Raw genomic sequence first — 18,201 nt, 5'->3', positions numbered from 1 at the left:
TAGTGCAAGTGTTCACATTACTCCTATCCTGGAGTCCTTGCACTGGCTTCCGGTCAAATTCTGCATAGACTTTAAAATCCTCATGCTCACCTATAAGGCTCTACATGACTTGGCACCTCAATACCTGTCTGAACTATTATCGCCCTACTCCCCACCTCACAACCTCCGCTCTTCAAATTCTGCCCTCCTTACTGTCCCCCAAGCCCGTCTACATTGTATGGGTGACAGGGCCTTCTCCTGTTATGCCCCCAAGCTCTGGAACTCTTTGCCCAAGGATATCAGAGAGTCACCTTCTCTAAACTCCTTCAAATCCAGACTCAAAACCTTCTTCTTCAGAAAAGCCTTTACTTAACTGGTTCCATTCTTCACCCCTCTGCTCTTCTTAGTACCACCTTCCACGGTCTCCTCTATTGTTATTGTTGTATTGTTGTAATTGTGTCTTATCTTGTGTATTCTTATTTATTGTTGTATTCTTCTGATTTATTGTTATTGTCATCCTGTAAAGCGCTTTGAGAAGCCACCTTTAAAGGCGCTATATAAAATAAAGTTTATTATTATTATTATTCTACTACTTATAGGGTCAATTAATTACTAGATTAGCGAGACTGAGGAATATCATGTTGCTGCTGTCAGTGGTGGTGATAAGCCAGTAGGTGGAGCTCTTTCTCTGGATCAGCTCAAAACCAGTGTCCCATTTTGGTGATAAGCAGCACGTCTGTAGATGATGACATCCTTCAGATAACAAACTTGAGGACCTGACTACTTAGTTTTCAAAGATTCCATAGTGCTGTTTCTAAGAATGTGAACTCCAGTTAGGTCTTATATAATCTGACCTCCCTAAATCCTTCCCTTGATTTAGCTGTTGATGGTATTTCGTACTCCTCCCCATATCTGCTGTGCAGAGGGGCTACACATCTGCAGCGGACGAAGTAGACCCCTGGGGGGAGACCACCTGACGAAGTCCCCCAGAATCGAGAAGATCTCAGGTTTTCACTAGTTGTGCTTTTTGCCCATGATTTATCCCTCCAATCGAAACACATTGGGAGTATAGATTCCAATGGAAAATACGATTTCAGCAAACTAAAAAAAGAACAATCACATTATACTGTTACAGTGCAGTAATCACCCTGTTAATGCACATAACACATTAGGGAATTATGAACATGGATCAGAGGCTACAGGCATTTAATCCTTCAAGTAAATGAAATACAATTTTTATTTCTCAACTTTACACAAGTGTTCTTTTTTATTGAAACTCAATATTGCACATTTTATAAAGTGCATTAAATGCTGAATGGATGCAAATGGCATTCAATACCTTGGGGCTATGTCAGGAGATTGAGCTGTAGTGAATGTGTAGATTTCAGAGTCAGGTTGTCTTCAGCCCGAGGGTCCGATTATCCAGGCAGTTGCCATTCACTGAATCTTACAGATCCCTCCATGTGTTCCTCAAAGAGCAGGAGTGAATGGAATGAATGGTGCTAACCCAAATGGGCCTAATGGAAACACAAAAAATTCCATCTGCATGGAAAAAGGCAGTAGCATCCGACTGCAACTTGGACATCTCTGGTGCATCACCCAGCACAATCTGACGCAGACGTGTTACACCAAATGTCCAAACACATGCGGCTCATACTAGAACACCACAATCTGCAATGACTTCACTGTACAAGAGATTGAGAATATACATTTTATTTAATACTGGAGCTTGCTGCTTGAATAATACAGATAAAGATGCAAAGTACAATATTTATTAGTGATCAGTGATGTTTACAAGCAGAATTTCAAGACAGACACAGAAGCTCTTCTAAACAAAAGCGTGGCATCACAAACTGTGAGAACATGCAACATGTTGAATGACAGTCCAAGACATTTTGCAACTCAGATTCTTGACCTTCAAAAAGTAATTCATACAATACACATTTGAATTTCATGCGTCAATTATTTGCACCCATTTTTAGTGTCAAATTTTATCATGGAATGTGTACCATAAATTCATGTTTACTGTGACGTTTTAATAAAAGAAAAGCAACGTTTAAGAAGCCTTATTCATTTTTCTGACGTTCATGACATCTCACTAGCACATTCAGGATTAACTGCTGGTAACTGATCTGAATACGAGATGTTAAAATGTTCTTTTGTAAATGGTTTAGGTCAAGTGTTGTCAGTCAAATCTGATATGCTGTGCAAAACATCTTCATAGACTGTTTTATTACTAACTTACAGTGATGGTAAAAGGTATGGACTGCTCAGAATTCTTGCATTGCCAGCAAGAAATGTGAAATAACCTGTTTTCATAGGTCAATTGAACTATACTCTATAAACAGTGATTACAAAAGGTGAGAAGAAGCCAAATAAAAACTGCTGTCAGGTGGTTTTAATTTTTTTCCACACTAATGCACTTTAAAACAGTAAACAAAGTGTAACACTGCTCCAGGGTAGGTAAACAATGCTTGGCTGTTTATAGCTGTGAATAATTTCTGGTTAGCAACAGAAATTATATTCAATTCCAATCTCTTTACCCTCAGGAAGTATTCCTCCTCCATCAAGACAGAGATGAAGATGTGTTTAAATAAACATGAAATGTATTGGCCAATCTGTTTTTAAGGCAGTGTCTCTCAAACTTAAGAACAAGTATAAATCTGACTACCAAAATACAGGCTGTCGAAACACAGCAGACCACAAATACATTATTGATAATAACTACTATGTAACAGGTACAAAACTGATAAGGCACAAGAAACAAAGGATACAAACAGGTACAAAAACCATGCAGGAAAAATCAGCAAGCTTATAAAGGCCCAGCTATAAATAGTATTTTAAGAGGCACTGATTACATATCATCTCTCAGAGATCCAAACTGTTAATTCTCTTTGGGCATTAAAAATGTTCGAACACACAAGACACTGAGTCCTCCCTTTCTTCCTTCCCTTATTTATAGCATCATCCTTTAGGCTTGAACATGTTATGAACACACACGTTCTACAAAGACTCAACTGGGGAGGACATTTTCAGGCTGTTTATATTTGAAATGCTTGTTCTATGCATTGCTTAAATGCGGAAACACAGAAGAAGATTGCTTTGTGTTAGGTATCTTTGTTAGCACTTTTTATTCTTGAAGCTACACAAGGTAAAGGTTTGAGCACCAGGATTAGGCGAAGGCCTCAGATAAAGACAGGACTGTAGTCAGCCCTGATGAAAATTGTGACCATTAATTATTTTACTTCATTATGTTTTCTTATTGAAACAATCGAGCTGAAGACTGGGTGTGCTGGCCCCCCTCGCGCGGCCCCCTGGATGTGTTCAGCATTGGTAGTGTCCTCCGCCGGGCCTGCACTCCGCGGCCGGGAGGGGTGGGGGCAGGTGCTGGGGTGGGGGTGGGGGTGTCTATTTCCGCCCCACGGTTTCTGCCAGCTTCTTCAGCCTCTTCTTCAGCTCCAGGGGGAACTTCTCGTAGCACTTCTTGCACACCGGCTTCATGTCGAACTCCACAAACTTGTTCCTGCGCAGAAAACAGACGAGCAAAATGAACCAACCGCACCCGGCGAGGAACTGTGCGCTCGGCTTCTGCGACCGCGAGGGCGCATCGACTTCCAAACGCTTTTCGCTCCTCGGAGTGCTAGGAGCCACCATGACAAAGACGTGCATCAAAACAGGGCGAAGGGGGCGGACCCTGGTTGCTCATCGGGAGGGCTCCGGTACCTACAAACACTTCTACTGCCTGTGAAGGCACTTGCACTGCATGGATGGAATAATCTTTTGTACTCAGAGTTCAGGCCCAGATTAAGGTTCGTAGGCCCAAGGCCTTGTGTAAGCCCCGTGTTGGAGGCCTTTTTATTGGTGCACCGATTTCTATAGGTAGATGGGTGTTAAACTGATCTTGAATATTTTTGTCAGAGAGCCTACCCTTGCTATATATATTCAAGAAGAGATGTTTGTTGCAGTTTTTCTCATACAAAAAAAATTGTAATTTTTTGGGGGCCCCTGCTATGCCTATTGGATAATCTGTCCGTGCCACCGGCAGACTGAGGTACTGCTGCTACCTGAGTAGGAGTGATTTCTGCAACAGCCTCTGGGCAACGATTAAAGCCTGCGAGGGGTGTCAAACAGAGCTGGGGGGGGGGCCCTGTTTTCATGTTCCCAACCGCTGCTCTGCTCAACACGTCTGCAAAAACCGACAAGGAAGACGCCCTCATGCAGGCCATTCACATGCATATGGGTTCGAGCCAATCCCAACTGCCAATCAAAGGAGCGGTAGTTCTTCACTGCACGCTGGAGGTTTCACACAACAACTGAGAAGCAAAGCCGCCCGCACTGCCTCGGCTCATCTGGTCCTCTGCACGCAGTAATGTAAAACAATTCGGATGAAAAAGTACAGCGAGCCAGCTGAGCCAGGCAGATGCCATAAAATGGCTACACATAGTTCCAGTTTTCTTTCACCATGACGGACAAATACCAGCTGCACAGCAAGGGGGGTGCCACGTCTTTTCCAGGTGCATGCATTAAAAAAAAACTTCCATTTTAGTTCCTCTACAGTGATGAAAAGTTGCCTTTAGCCTTGCTTTGATAATTGTGTTGCTGTTTCTGACTACCCGAGTACTGGATAGTGAGGACCACAGCACAGTGAGAGGACAAGCTAGATCAAGTGACTGTGTACCGTACTGCCCCCTCAAAAAGGACAGGGAGCAGTGAGCAGTGAGCAATGAGCTCAATCCAATGTTTGCCAAGGCCGTGGGGCAGATCTATGCTGCTGTGAAACTTTTTTTTTATCACAAGAGGAAATCTGGATTGATTTGACAACTGTTTCAACGGTATTTTCATGCAATGCAAGTAATATGAGGAACTGATCAATCGGCAGGACATGAATGTCTCCAGGCCAGAGGTTAGGGGTTACCCAATGGTGAAGACCTCCATTGAAGGCAAGTCATTCATGAGGGTTTGTTAGCCAGCAGCACTACAGAGAGGGTCACCTCATTCTCACTCATTGCCCGGGAAAGCAGCCGTAGTATCTCGGCTTCTCCTGTATCTACTCAACATCCACTATTCCTTTAATCCACTAATCCTTTGGGTTAGTGAAATTAAGACTTGAAAATTAATCCATACTACGTCCTCAAAAGAGTTGCTAATGACAAAAATGCCAACGACACAATTCTTTAGTTAGCACTAAACCTAACAAGGTTTCACCAAGACCAACAGGATCACAGCTTTCCTCATCTCCCAGCCCTTACGAAACAAGCAATTACAACGTCCGCTCAGTGTCGGGTCTGGGTATGAACATGCCACCAGGTCTAAACCTGCGTCACTTCCCAGCATCCTCCAGCCCCTTTCGGACGCGAGTGCCCTCCATGACACCACACAGCCGAGGAAGGACCCCGACTTTTACAACATGCTTTGCCATTCTCAGCCGGGGCAGAGAGGAACTAAAATGACTACAGACTCGACGCAGGTCTTATTTCTCAACCTGAACCAGTGAGAAAAAAGGGAGCAGACGGATGAAAAAGACAAGAGGGAGGAAAAACAGCACATCACAGCAATCAGGGAAAACCAAAAAAAAAACAAGGAGGACAAAAATAGGGGAAAAAAGGGATGTCTTGGACACTAACCAATGAAAAGAAAGCAGGAGTGAAGGGAAAGGGAAAGAAAGGTTTACAAACAGATGGAGATTTTCTTCTTCTTGTCCTTGGAGTCACGCTCGCGCTTGGCCAGCCGGCGCTTCAGCTCCTCAGGCATCCGCTCGTAGCAGTGCTTGCACACCGGCTTCAGATCGATCTCCACAAACTTGTCCCTTCGCAGGAGGGAGCAGAGGACAGTGGCACAGACAGGCATCAGAGACCAGAGACCAGAGGACAGGGGCACAGACAGGCATCAGAGACCAGAAACCAGAGGACAGGGGCACAGACAGGCATCAGAGACCAGAGACCAGAGGACAGGGGCATAGACAGGCATCAGCGACGAGAGACCAGAGGGAGAGGCAGAACCACACACCTACCACACCCACCTCCACGCATACTAGACCAATATATCCACACACCCCACACCAGACCCACACCACAAACACCCTAGACCCACATCCAAACACCGCACGCCAAAGCAGCACCCCTCACACCCCACTTCCACATCCACACAACCCACGCTAGACCAGCACCCCACACACCCCATGCCAGACCCACACCAGACACTACATGCCTACAAGCACAACTCGTGTCCAGGACTGGGAAAGAAAGAGAAGCATCAGGAGTCCGACACTGACATGATACAGGTCTCTCCAGGGTGGAGGTGCCTCTTTACTGTGTCACTAACTGAACTACATCTTGCAGTCGGAACCTGGCAAAAGCGCCTAATGACAAAACCACTTGTTATGAATCATAATGTATATGACAGATCATTAAACCTCATCTGTTACTGAAAATATACACACAAAACGTTTATTGATTTGTCGATGTGGGATAAACAAATCATTGAAAACTTATTTTCCTTTTTGATCTGTCCCATGTTGAGCTCTGTGAAGTCACAGTCCCCCTACAACCTGCATGAACAATGACTCCCAATGCATAAATACTGCAAATACTGACTGAATGCAGTCTGTGTTTGCAGTTTGTAGGGTACTGCCTTTCTGACTCACTTGCTTTTGTGAGGGCGCTGAGCTTTGAAAGAGAACACTGAGGCTTTTTACATTAAAAATCTATTTTCAATTAAAGTTAAAAAAGAATGTGCAATAGCAGTAAGGTACTTCCATTAAACATACATTTTCCACTTGTACAATGTAATATCCTACTTATTTTTTGTTTTTCATCAGAAGTATTCATCATAGTGGTATGAGCCATGCTCCTGCTGGGTGTTATTTGAAGGTTGACCATTAGATTTAGACAAACGACAGCAAAATGCCTCCGACACCTACAGTACCTGGGACAAGAATTGCAAATTTTCACATCCAAATAATACTGTTGACAGACTACGATCCCCAGCTGGAAAGTTTGCCAGTGTACTGGGTGTAAAATGTTTTATTCACAGACAAAGACGTAACTAATACAACCCATGACATTGTGAAGAAGCCTATGCACTGAATCAAAATTTTAACTGAAGCATCTGAACTTCAGTCTTTTCTTCTCCTCTCAGAGCGTCTCCCCTTTTATTTTGTACTTACTTGAGAGTCAGCTTGGTGTTACAGGTAGAACAAGCAAAGCAGTTCACACACCAGGCCTTGTTCAAAGCAGAGACGACTGGAAAACAAAAAAAATCGATCTTTTACAAAGTTGTACGCAGCATCAGACGTCACACCAATGCTGAGCACGAACACACAGGGGCATTCATTTTGAAAACTGAAGTTCATTATTGTTTTGGGCTTACTCTTGTGAAACTATTAATGTTTAAAACTGGAATTTTAAAACAAAAACTAAAGATACAGCAGACCATTAAGCACAAAAAGGACCAAAACGTATGTGTCTGCACTGATAATAAGGGATTCATGTAGAAACAAGCACAAATGTAGTTTTGCACAGCACAAATATTTGTTTAAAAAATGAGATCTTACCATCTCCTTCTATGACACGGTTGCAATGGTAGCAAACATCCCCAAAGAGCTGTCAAAAGGAACAGAAGACGATCAGACCTTCATAGGGAGTAAATGTTCACTTGAAATATTCTTACAGTTCCAAAACTGAAATGTCTGCATTGGACCCAGGGCTCCAGTGCTGAGAGGCTGAAATGCCAACCACTGTGCCACCGTGCCCAGTGCAACATTCTTTAGAAAACAATATCCAGAAGGTGGCACTATTGCACAGTTCAATACTGGCTCTGTTAGACATAAAGAGGGTGAATTTTTCAGCACGGGTACATGTCAATAAAATATGCACCCGTCGCTTACATCCAGCTTGCCACCGTTTTTGTGTTGCGCCTTCAACAACCCTTCCACGTGTGAAAGGGTTAGCTGAGCACTAGGATTCACTACATTTGTTTTCCTCAAGATTTTAGAGCTGCAAATAACATTCCAGTACCACTACAACACTGGATAAAACAACAAAAAAGAGTCATCGCCTCTTTTCCCCACAAACATGCCTCATCACCTACACAAGACCTCTGGTTCTGGACACTTCATACAAAGAAGGTCAAAACTACAGAAGCATAAAGGGCATCTCCTAACTAGACAGAGGAAGATTTTCACACCATACAAAAAAAATCAGTCATGCACTGCCTTATTAATTTGATCAAGCTATGTGAAAAGACAACCGATTATGTTGGGACACGACACCAGTGAATGGCGATGCACGTTACCTGATTGTAGTGCGTCTCACAGTAAGCCAGCCCCTTCCTTTCGTAGTGACGGTGTCCAAGGAACGGTTTTTCACACTTAGCACACACAAAATGCTGCAAATACACAGCGTGTTAGTGAGGGTTCACGGCACACACACACACCCTGCCCTGTCAGGCAGCAGAGCCCTGCGGACGGGAGGGGGCTGACAAACACACTGCAGCACAGGTCCAGCACTGAAATTCCTGCGGTAATTAAATGATCTGATGATGGCTGAATGAACCGTGAATCAATTTCTTCTCCCTTTCTCAACTTCAGATCCCATACTGTACAAAGCAAGGTGCTTAGGCTGGGGACGAACGAGCTGCAGGCTGAGATTGGACTGGAAAGTACTGCTCTGCAGGGTCTCGGGGGCCCTGTTGTCCGTAAGGTCTGTTCAAGCTGGGTTAACTGGTAGCTGCAGGCCTTCCACACCCCCTCACCATGTCCAAGTGCCTCTCACAGTAGGCATGTCCCCTCCGCTCATAGTAGGGGTGGCCCTGAAAGGGCCTCTCGCACATGGCACAGACAAAGTGCTGACCGAGGGGCAGAGGCCAGCGCAGAGAGGGGGAGCGAGAAGACGGAAAAGGCAAAAAATACAGACGTGAGAGAGGAAAGAGAGGCATAGAGGAAACGGAAACACTCAGAAGAGAAAAAACACTTTTAAAATGCGACCAGGGCTGTACGGTTCCGTCTTAAAATCTCAAAAGATGATAACTGTCGTCTACATACTTTTTTAGCAGATATTTGCCTTAAATGCGGTCTTTTTTCCTCAGCAAAAAGAAAAGCCAAGGCCAGTGCTATCTGATATTAATGGCTACTGCTTACAAAACAGTCGCGTGTTCAGACTGATAAAATGAGGTCATGTCTACGGCCACGTGGGTGACGTCACACGGGGCTGCTGCTCCCGCTGGGCCCCGGGGTGCCCCTGCGGCCCTCCGGATGGCAGACGTACCTCCACGTGCCACTGCTTGCCCATGGCGTTGACCACGCGCCCCTCGATGGGCCGGCGGCAGGCCCCGCAGATGGGCACCCCCATCTTGTCGTGGCAGGGCAGGCAGTACAGCTCCCCCTTCAGCTCACGGGCGTCGGCTGTCAGCTCCTTCCTACAGGAGAGGGAGAGGGGAGTCCCAGGGGGTCACAGCACTTCCCTGGACGTCCGAGCGTGCTTCATGCTGAGCTTCCACTCAGCAATATTACTGGGAGGTCCTTGAATATGCCGTAAACCACGCTACAAATCAATCCATTCAAACGGTAAAGGCTTTGCTTTTAAAGCCTGTTGCTTTGAAATGAGAGCATCTTGATTTTGTAAAACTCACACAATCCAGGTCTGCCACCAATTGTCACTGTCATACTTTCACCTCGTCTCATGTGTTACTTTCAACTGCACATCACATATCAGCTGGACAGTACAAGCTGTTGCACATTAATCTGTGTGAAAGACAATCCCTCTTATTCTGAGACTGATTCATGCAGCACGACGCCAGCAGCTGGCTGTTTCACCTCCCCAGTCTGCCCAGGGGGACACAGATCAGCTCTGGTGGATTACATGCCTGCTTTGCTTTGCACTGCAAATAAGTGTTCTTGTCCCGACTTAAAAGCTAATGAAACACTTCAAGGGATTTCCGGATTAAACATTTATTTAATTAGCAAAGCAAAGTCCAATGCTCACGGGTGCTGGGATACTCATTAATTACCACGGAATAAAATCCTGTGAGGTCTGGACATGTCTAATTTACATGCTTCCAAGGCAAGATTTCCTGTGTACAGACTCTCTATCACAGGTGAAATTTCCAGTGAACAGACTACACAGGCCAGCTACACAGGAAACCGAGCAAACAGCAGAACCCTGCCACAGAAAAGACAGGAGTTAGGGCTCTGGAGCTCCTGTTCTTTAACAATAATTAGAACCTGGGGTGAATCCAAGTCTTCTTAAGACAACTATAACATATCACACTTTTGACTCCAGCATGATAAGGTCACAGCATACTTGATAGTGCAATTTCCTGTGTTGGCTAAGCTCTATGCCGTTGTGTTTTCTGACCCGCTTCGTTTAACAAGGCTCTCTGCACATACCAATCAAGCAGTGACCATGGCAACACACCCGGTGCAGGTATTCAGGGCAGCTAGGAACTGCCTATGGTCATATCAGAAATGCAGGGTGCTATTTTGGAGGTAAGGTTCAAGATTCGGTGTACTGACCATGACGGAATCCATTTTGAAATAAATACGATCAAGAAAAGGCGATTTTCGGCGCTTTATCCAGGGAAAATGCAATCATTTTGTCTAAGAAAAATCTTTTCTTCTGAATAATTACTGAAGGGTGTGGAACATACAGTACGAGAAGCAAACAGGAAGGAACAGTCAAATTAGATAGGGTCTGCGCTTGTGATAAAGATGTTCTGGTATACAACATCGCTGCCCGATCAGGCGAGCAACAAGCGTGCCAGCCCTCGCCAAGCAGGGGGTACTGACCCACAGTTGGTGCAGTTGAAGTGGTCGGGGTGGTAGGGGTCGTTCTTGAAGATGAGGGGCTGCTCGTCGATGATGGCGTGGCACTTCTGACAGATGTACTTCCCTAGGCCGCGCGCCTTCTCGCGGTTATGACACGGGCGGCACAGGTGCCTGGGCAGAGAGGAGCAGAGGCAGAAAGGTCACAGAGGGGTCACCATGCTCCACCATATTAAAACGAACACCTGCCACAACTGCAGAGTCACCAGATTTTCCCAAAGCCACTACTGTGCTCATGGCTTAAGTACCAGCCATTGGATTCCAATCCTACTGGTCAAAGATCTTCATGTAGAGGTAATCTCTTTATTTGTATTCATTTTTCAACAAAGTTCACATACAGTACAAACATTAAACAGACGTAAGATTAGGAGAACACAAGAAAAAACACCATGAAAGTCTAAATTATAATAAAGACACAGATACAAAAAGATCTCCAGTCTTCAATTCCCTTCTAGCTCTCTCGTGACATCTGTCATCCTCCTCATCCAACATAACTCCCTTCCTTCCTCAGTTTGTTGAGGCCATAGAGGGACTCACTTCAATACACACTGACCCCCCTTAAGCAACAATTCTGTTAGCTCCACTGGCAGATACTCTATGAGAGGTGACCATAATTTAAAGGAAAAATCTTTCACTCCCCTTCAGGACAATGCTAAGGTTTTCATGGGGCAGCATACTAAAAAGTTCTCTATACCAAAGTGTAATAGAGGTAAACTGTTATACACACTTGTCATTAAGCCTGCAGACCGATGACCATTTCATAAAAGGTCACCACTGCTCGGCCCATCACAGTCAGAATCCAAAATCTATCTATCCAAAACAGATGGAGGGATGAACCTATCTGCAATTGTACACTTAAAGTTAACAGGTAGGTCAATGACATGATAGCATTTCAAAGTTAAACCCTCATTCTGCTGCGCCTTGCTCTGCAGGGGAGTCCCGTGAAACCGTGATGAGAGAGTGAACAATTGTGCGCCGGATCTGTAGGAGCCAGGAGTGTCAGGAGCACCAGGTCACACTCACCTGCCTGCGTTCTTCACAAAGCCCACGTCTGCCAGGACTTGCTGGCAGATGTCGCAGCAGAAGCAGTCTGGATGCCAGCTGTTGTTCATGGCCTTGATGACTCGGCCGATGATGAACTCACCTGGACACAGACAGCCAGTGTTACTAAGTCTGGGAGGAGGGAGACAACTCACAAGTGGGCAGGAATACCAGAGGCATTAATTCTAATTTATAATTAATTACATTTAACTGGCTGGTATGGTGGTATAGTGGTTAACATGGCTGTCTTGCAACGTTGGAGCCATGGGTTTGATTGCAAACATGGGGTGCTATCTGCATGGAGTTTGTACTGTATATTCATCCCCTGTTTGTGTGAGTTTCCTCCAGCTACTCCGGTTTCCTCCCACAGTCCAAAGACATACTGGCAGATCAAGTGGCTTCTGGGAAAATTGGCGCAAGTGTGTATGTGCGCATGTTTGTGTCTGTACCTGTCTTTGTGTACCCTGCGATGGACTGGCGTCCAGTCGAGGGTATATCCCTGCCTTGTTCCCATTGCTTGGTAGGATAGGATCCTGGTCCCCCACAACCCAGAACTGGATAAAGCGGTTAGCAAATGGATGGATGGCTCATTTAACGGGAAAATTAAATGTCAGTTCCACTATTCTTTAGAGGAATCACAAAATTGTGTCAAATTATTTTGATCAGTTACAGTTTACTTATGAAAACTATAGTCACTACAGTAAGTAAGCACTCAGCGATATGTTCTGTACTCATAACCTTGCTCTTTTTGATAGGAGCAGATGTTCATTCTCTAGAGGGCCTAGCAGATTGTAGGTTTTACTCACCACACTCATGACAGCAGGGGGCAAACAGCATCTGGAAGTCATGCTCGCAGTACTTCCTCCCTTCAAACTAAAGTAATACGAATAAAATCAACCTACACAGACACACTCTCACTCAGTACAAGACTATATTCACAATATGCGAGCATTCATCACCAGTAAAGGATGCTTGCTCTACCCTGATATTTCAATGTTTCACATTTACTGCTTCACGGAGTGTTGGGAGAAAGTACAGTATTACATAATCATCTAACTCGAAAACAATTTTAGAACAAGAACAATTTTACTGTTCAGCTAATGTGGAAAGGATGTGCATTGTATGTGGCTGCCATCCTGCTGATGAATCAGTCCTGCATCAGTGTGGATTACAGTGGTGTGATCAGGTAGCTGTACTTTTTTTGGGCCAAATCTATAAACCTATACTGTCACTAAATGCCAAGAGAGCTGTGAGCTTTTTTATTAGTTCACATGACATTGTGATCAGCATGCGGCACCTGTGGACAGTGGATCAGCCCGAGGACTGTGGATCGTCACGCTGTGTGCTGCAGATCAAGCTCTCACCTCATAGAAGAGCCCCTCGGGGAACTGCTGGAAGCACTGCGCACAAACGAAGCACTGCTCGTGGTACAGCTCCCCGTTGCTGTTCACGATCTTCTCGGCAGGGGCAAAGCCACTTTTGCAGCGCTCACAGATGGCATTTGCCAGGGCATTTGCCATGTTGCTGTGGAGAAATAAAACGCAAATTATTTCTTGCACTCTTCACCCAACAAAAGGTTGGACGGGTACTGTACTGTCGACACCTATGGGCTCCAGATGTCTACTGCTTCTGTCTATTTTGGCTCTGGTGTCTGCTGAATTCTAATAGCACTATTCTCTGTCCCTCGGGTCTTCTTTGAAAAGATCTTCAGTGGGAAAACAAGTACTGAACTAACATGGAAAATCTTGGGTCCTACCTGTTGCTAAACACGGAGACCAGGCCAGAGTAAACTAAAAAATAGATAACGTTTTTCTAAGTAAAATAATGGTTCATTATAGCACAACTATGGCTCTCAATGAGTCTGAGAAGCCCACCAGAGACCACCTCTGCATAATGAATGAAATTTGTGGAGAGAACTATTGGGCCATAACATAAGGCATAGCAAGGAATTTTCCCAACCAGTTTACTCCAATCAATAATACGCCTCAGTTAGTTTTTACACATAAAATTCCTCCTCCCACGCAAACCTTGTTTAATTCCAGTGGACAGTCAACACTGTCAAAGGTCAAAGGTCTTGAGGTTAGCAGGTTTCTTTTTTCATCTTGGGGCTCTTTAGTGAGCTTTCAAATGTGAAGAAATTCGACAGTTCAGGGCTGTCAGGTTTCTAGGTAGGAGCCAGAGGAGCTGCCGGCTGCGAGTGGGAATATTTTTTTTTTAACTTCCTCGCCCGTGTCTTTTGCGTAGACATTCAAACCTCACCAAGGACACCATTGCAAACTGGACAAGGATGGCTCTGCTCGTCCATATACTGTGATGGCTGGGATCCTCTTAATCTGCCATTTATGAGGGGGATGGAGATTAGAAACTCCTTACATCTGCAACATGTTATGAAAGCCCTTGGTTTGTTACACTAAAAGGAACACGGCGTTCCTTCCCAGCTCAAATGTTATGCCTTCCAACGAGTCTAAGGGAGGAGATACAGTAACTTCATCATTAAAAGGTACACAAACTAAGCTGGGGGAGAGCACTTCCTTTTTAACAACATTTTCAAATCTAGTCCTTCTCACTTACAGAGGCCACTGTGGGTACACAGATAGCACACAAACACTGCACCGAGACAGCAAACAAGATATCCATATTTAAGGAGGAAGTAAGAGATAACACATGCTTAATTTAAAGATTCCTGTTTATCAGTGACACACTTTACACCACATTGTTGCTGCGTGATATAGTTCAGGTCACTTTTAAATAAACCACATAAAACTATCAAAATGTCCTGTAATAAAAGATCCAGTACGATGAATTTTTAATCCTGTGTGTTATTAAAGGAGAAGCTGGGTGTGTTTTTAAGAATGAAATCATTGCCTTCCTATGATTGTACTATATATAAAATAAAACCCCTATAGGACAGCTGACTAAGATACACGTATGGAACTAGGACTGCTGATTGTACAGCCCTAAGACAGGCAGAAATGTGAAGCAGGCACCCAGCAAATTTTGAGTTTCCATGAGGACTGCAAGATAAAATGTGAATATAGCACAAGTCAGCAGATAAGTCTTCAGCAAGACAGTTAAACATTAACTAGAAAATGCACCCCCTTCACGTTGGCTTTCCATGAAGTTAAAGTCACTCTCAATAATTTACACTGCTTTGAAAAAAAGAAAAGAAGGTTTCCCTGCTGTTGGGTTTAATAGGTCGAAATTCCAGTATGCCTCTTGGAGAATGTCAAACGTACACAAAGACCAATTATACGACACCTCTCGCCTTACAAGGACAAGATGGGATTTCTGCCAGGACAGCAGCCACGGCCAGATGAACAGCCTGGGAGTTCGTTTAAAAAGTCGATTTGTGATTACTTCACAGTGTTGGTGGGGCTGGGCTGTAATGGCGATTTTCACAACACCCTCGTGTTCAAACGATGGACAGGATGTACAGCACACACACCCGCCTCTGAAGTAGCAGTCTGCGGGCCCTTCAGTTGTCGAGATGTAGTGATCTACAGTACACACAGCTCGAGCGCCAGAGCTCCTGGCAGAGCCAGACAGGGTGACTGCGCCCGCCGATACGGCCGCTCCTACACCATTTTAAAACAGAAAACCACCCCATGCTAATGCTTGCCGAGTGTGAGGGTTTTAAAGGACAAGAGCCTTCAAACTACCCTGCAGGTAGAAGGTTGTACAGTACCTACCCAGGACACAAACACTACCGGTGAGAATGTCTGGTTTTCATATACAGTTCCTCCCACCACCACAACAGGACCGGTTCCAGCTCAGGCTGGAATAGCGCTCAGTGCAGAAATGCTAAGCATGGCATGTAAATGTCAGGCTCTCTCTCCCTCTCCCCCCTGTCAGACAACAGCGAGAGGAAATGACAAAGCTCCTAAGCCTTTGTACCGCAGGGCTAGCCAGCAACTCCCTGGAAAAAGCAAAAAAGCTCTTCTTGTTATTTGCTTTTACAAACATGTTTCCTGAAAACCCCAGAGGGATCAATCATTTGCACAATCAATCTTCGAGTTGGCTGCCACTCCTCTTCCCCAAACTATCTCGGCATCGGAAACTTTTGCATTTCAATATATTTGATGGGCCATCTGCCTTTAAAGATATGATCTACTCAGTCGATGGACAGCTTAATTGCAAACGGGATTGCATATTTTTGCACACATCTTACAAACCACTTACAGTATTTGAGCTGTACCCGTTTCATAAAGAGGTGTACTGTAAAGGTTCGGTCCAAAATCTCTACACTGTTGCACCAATAAAGAAGGGGCATCTTGTTCAACTGGAGCCTTATATTTTGACACATCACATAATAGTCCACCTACTGTACAGTGCTTAAACACGTGCACTCTAACACAATGTTTGGGAGAAATCTGTAACTGAATAAACAAGAGCAAATCAAAACTTGTTTACAAATGTGAGCAGGAGCCTGATTTCACAGCGGTCCTATTTGATGAGCTTGGCACAGATAGATGTTTTCTTCCCGAGTAATGAAAACCTCACCACTTCCCATTACTTGGCAACCAGCAGCAAGAGTCAACGGCTCTAGTCACAGAGCACTCAGGTCTTCGTTTATCCCCCCCAATTACTCTCTCAAATTATTTAACTGCACGATGGTTATATTTCGGGAAGCACAATGGTATAGTGGTGCCTCTGCTGCCTCGCAGAGCTGGGGTCCGGGGTTCAATTCTGAACCTGGGCTGCTATCTGCGTATGGAGCTTGTATGTTCTCTCTGGGTTTCCACTGGGTGCTCTGGTTTCCCACCACAGTACATACCACAGAACATACTGGTAGGTTAATTGGCTTGTGTCTGTGTGTCTGTGTCTGCCCTGGAATAGACTGGTATCCTGTCCAGGGTGTACCCTGCCTAGTACCTGTTGCTTGCAGGCTCCCCCATGACCCTAAACTAGCAGAATCGGTTAGAAAACTGATGAATGCTTGTATTCCAGCAATCCAATTCAGCATTTTCTAAGTAATTAAAAGATTCTCCTAAAACATGCTGAGTGTGTTCCTGGAGGACCAGGAATACACAGAACGTCTCTTGCCTGTCCGAAAATGAAGAAGCAACATGGGGACAAAACCCTGATATGCTGCACACTGCAATGACATCCACTCAGGAAGGCTTCTACAAATATTTATGCCTTTGTTAGGTTTGTCCTAGACTAACGTATGAGCAGTGCTGAAATGCGTGAACTCAAAGACCTGCACTCAGTGCAATGAGAATTTAATCTACCCAAAGCATTCCAGCACTAGCTGTTGCTTTTTCCTGATTTGGTGCCGTTTTAGCAGCTCTTAATTGCCTGGGTTGGTGCAATCTACAGGAAGCGCTGGTGCTGGAGATTATCTTTCCTGTGTTTCTCCGTTCCTTAATGCTGCGAAAGAAAACATTCACTGCTTCGCTGCGTCTACTGTGAAGCGAAACCACGGACAGACCGAAAGAATGTGCCTCACGCTGCACCAGGGGGTGAACAGGAATCTATTAATACATTAGCAAAGAAGAACAAGGACCTCCTGGGAAATGGATGAGCTTTCCAAATGTTTTGAAGAGTGAATTTGTCGAATTTCTGTACAGCAGGTACACTTTCAAACAGTTTGTGCAATAAGTTATAGCAAATTGTAAGTTATTGTATTTTACTTTCCTCCTTTCCTTCCACAATGACAACGGAGAACCAGCCGGGTGGAAATTCTGTAGAATAATGTTGGGTAAACAGAGAATCAATCAGGAGTTTGAATCAATGAGGGTTTCAGGACTGCTGAAAAGGCGGCCATAGGGAAACCCAAGCAGCCTACTGGAAAAAAACATTGTGAACTACTGCCCAAGTGGTATACACTTTCACCAGCAGCTAGCACTTGCCTCGCTATCCAAGACAAGCCTGCCCCCTGATGGGCGAGTAAACCTACATCACGGGATTCTTTCTGAAGACAGTAATTGGAAGATTCTGCCTCTTCCTGTACACAATAAATGAGTAAATGCAAAGAATATAAATACACTAGAGGAACAACATGATGTAAACCTCTTCCCCTAAAGACCCACAGATATAATCAGGAGATGTAAGGACTGTCATTAGCATCTTCAGCTAATGTAGGAGAAAGTTCTCTTTCGTAAAAAAAGCTAAGGGACAGCTCACTTCCTTCAGTTTGCCCATGCTACCACCTAAGTTCAAAGGTCATAAAAAACTGCAGAGCCCCATATGGTTTTGACAGTTTGAAGACTTAAATAGCAGTTACAACACGGAAGAGTTTATACATTTGTAGTCAACAATTGCCAGGTTTTGAAATGTAGTTTTCAAAAAAGGATCATCAAATCATGTTGGACCTGGGTCCCACCCAGTTCCCTTTGGCTCTAAGGTTTAAATCTTATTTA

The 18,201-nt window shown here is 44.5% G+C and overlaps 1 protein-coding gene across 11 annotated transcripts in view; it reads right to left on the bottom strand.

Annotated features, from left to right (window-relative positions):
• Positions 1-1,676: 1,676 nt before the first annotated feature.
• Positions 1,677-18,201, bottom strand: part of LOC148836478 (LIM and senescent cell antigen-like-containing domain protein 1) — a 50,515-nt gene continuing 33,990 nt past the window's right edge. For 5 of the 11 annotated variants that reach the window (XM_088914575.1, XM_088914577.1, XM_088914576.1 and 2 more), the window contains exons 2-11: positions 13,204-13,363; positions 12,646-12,712; positions 11,822-11,942; positions 10,763-10,912; positions 9,243-9,393; positions 8,272-8,364; positions 7,532-7,580; positions 7,145-7,220; positions 5,604-5,785; positions 1,677-3,502 (exon numbers count right to left, since the gene is read on the bottom strand). In XM_088914575.1, coding sequence (XP_088770701.1) covers positions 5,647-5,785; positions 7,145-7,220; positions 7,532-7,580; positions 8,272-8,364; positions 9,243-9,393; positions 10,763-10,912; positions 11,822-11,942; positions 12,646-12,712; positions 13,204-13,363 — 1,006 coding nt within the window. In that variant the 3' untranslated portion in view covers positions 1,677-3,502; positions 5,604-5,646. Of the gene's footprint in view, positions 3,503-5,603; positions 5,786-7,144; positions 7,221-7,531; positions 7,581-8,271; positions 8,365-8,730; positions 8,824-9,242; positions 9,394-10,762; positions 10,913-11,821; positions 11,943-12,645; positions 12,713-13,203; positions 13,364-18,201 lie in introns of all 11 variants that reach the window. The other 6 variants (XM_088914578.1, XM_088914579.1, XM_088914574.1 and 3 more) reach the window with 3 other exon arrangements.

This window comes from Atractosteus spatula, chromosome 4, assembly GCF_055471065.1.
Source record: "Atractosteus spatula isolate fAtrSpa1 chromosome 4, fAtrSpa1.hap1, whole genome shotgun sequence".
NCBI classification, from domain to species: Eukaryota; Metazoa; Chordata; class Actinopteri; order Semionotiformes; family Lepisosteidae; genus Atractosteus; species Atractosteus spatula.
Note: the sequence above shows the minus strand (reverse complement) of the source record. Positions and strands in the feature narration are given on the sequence as shown.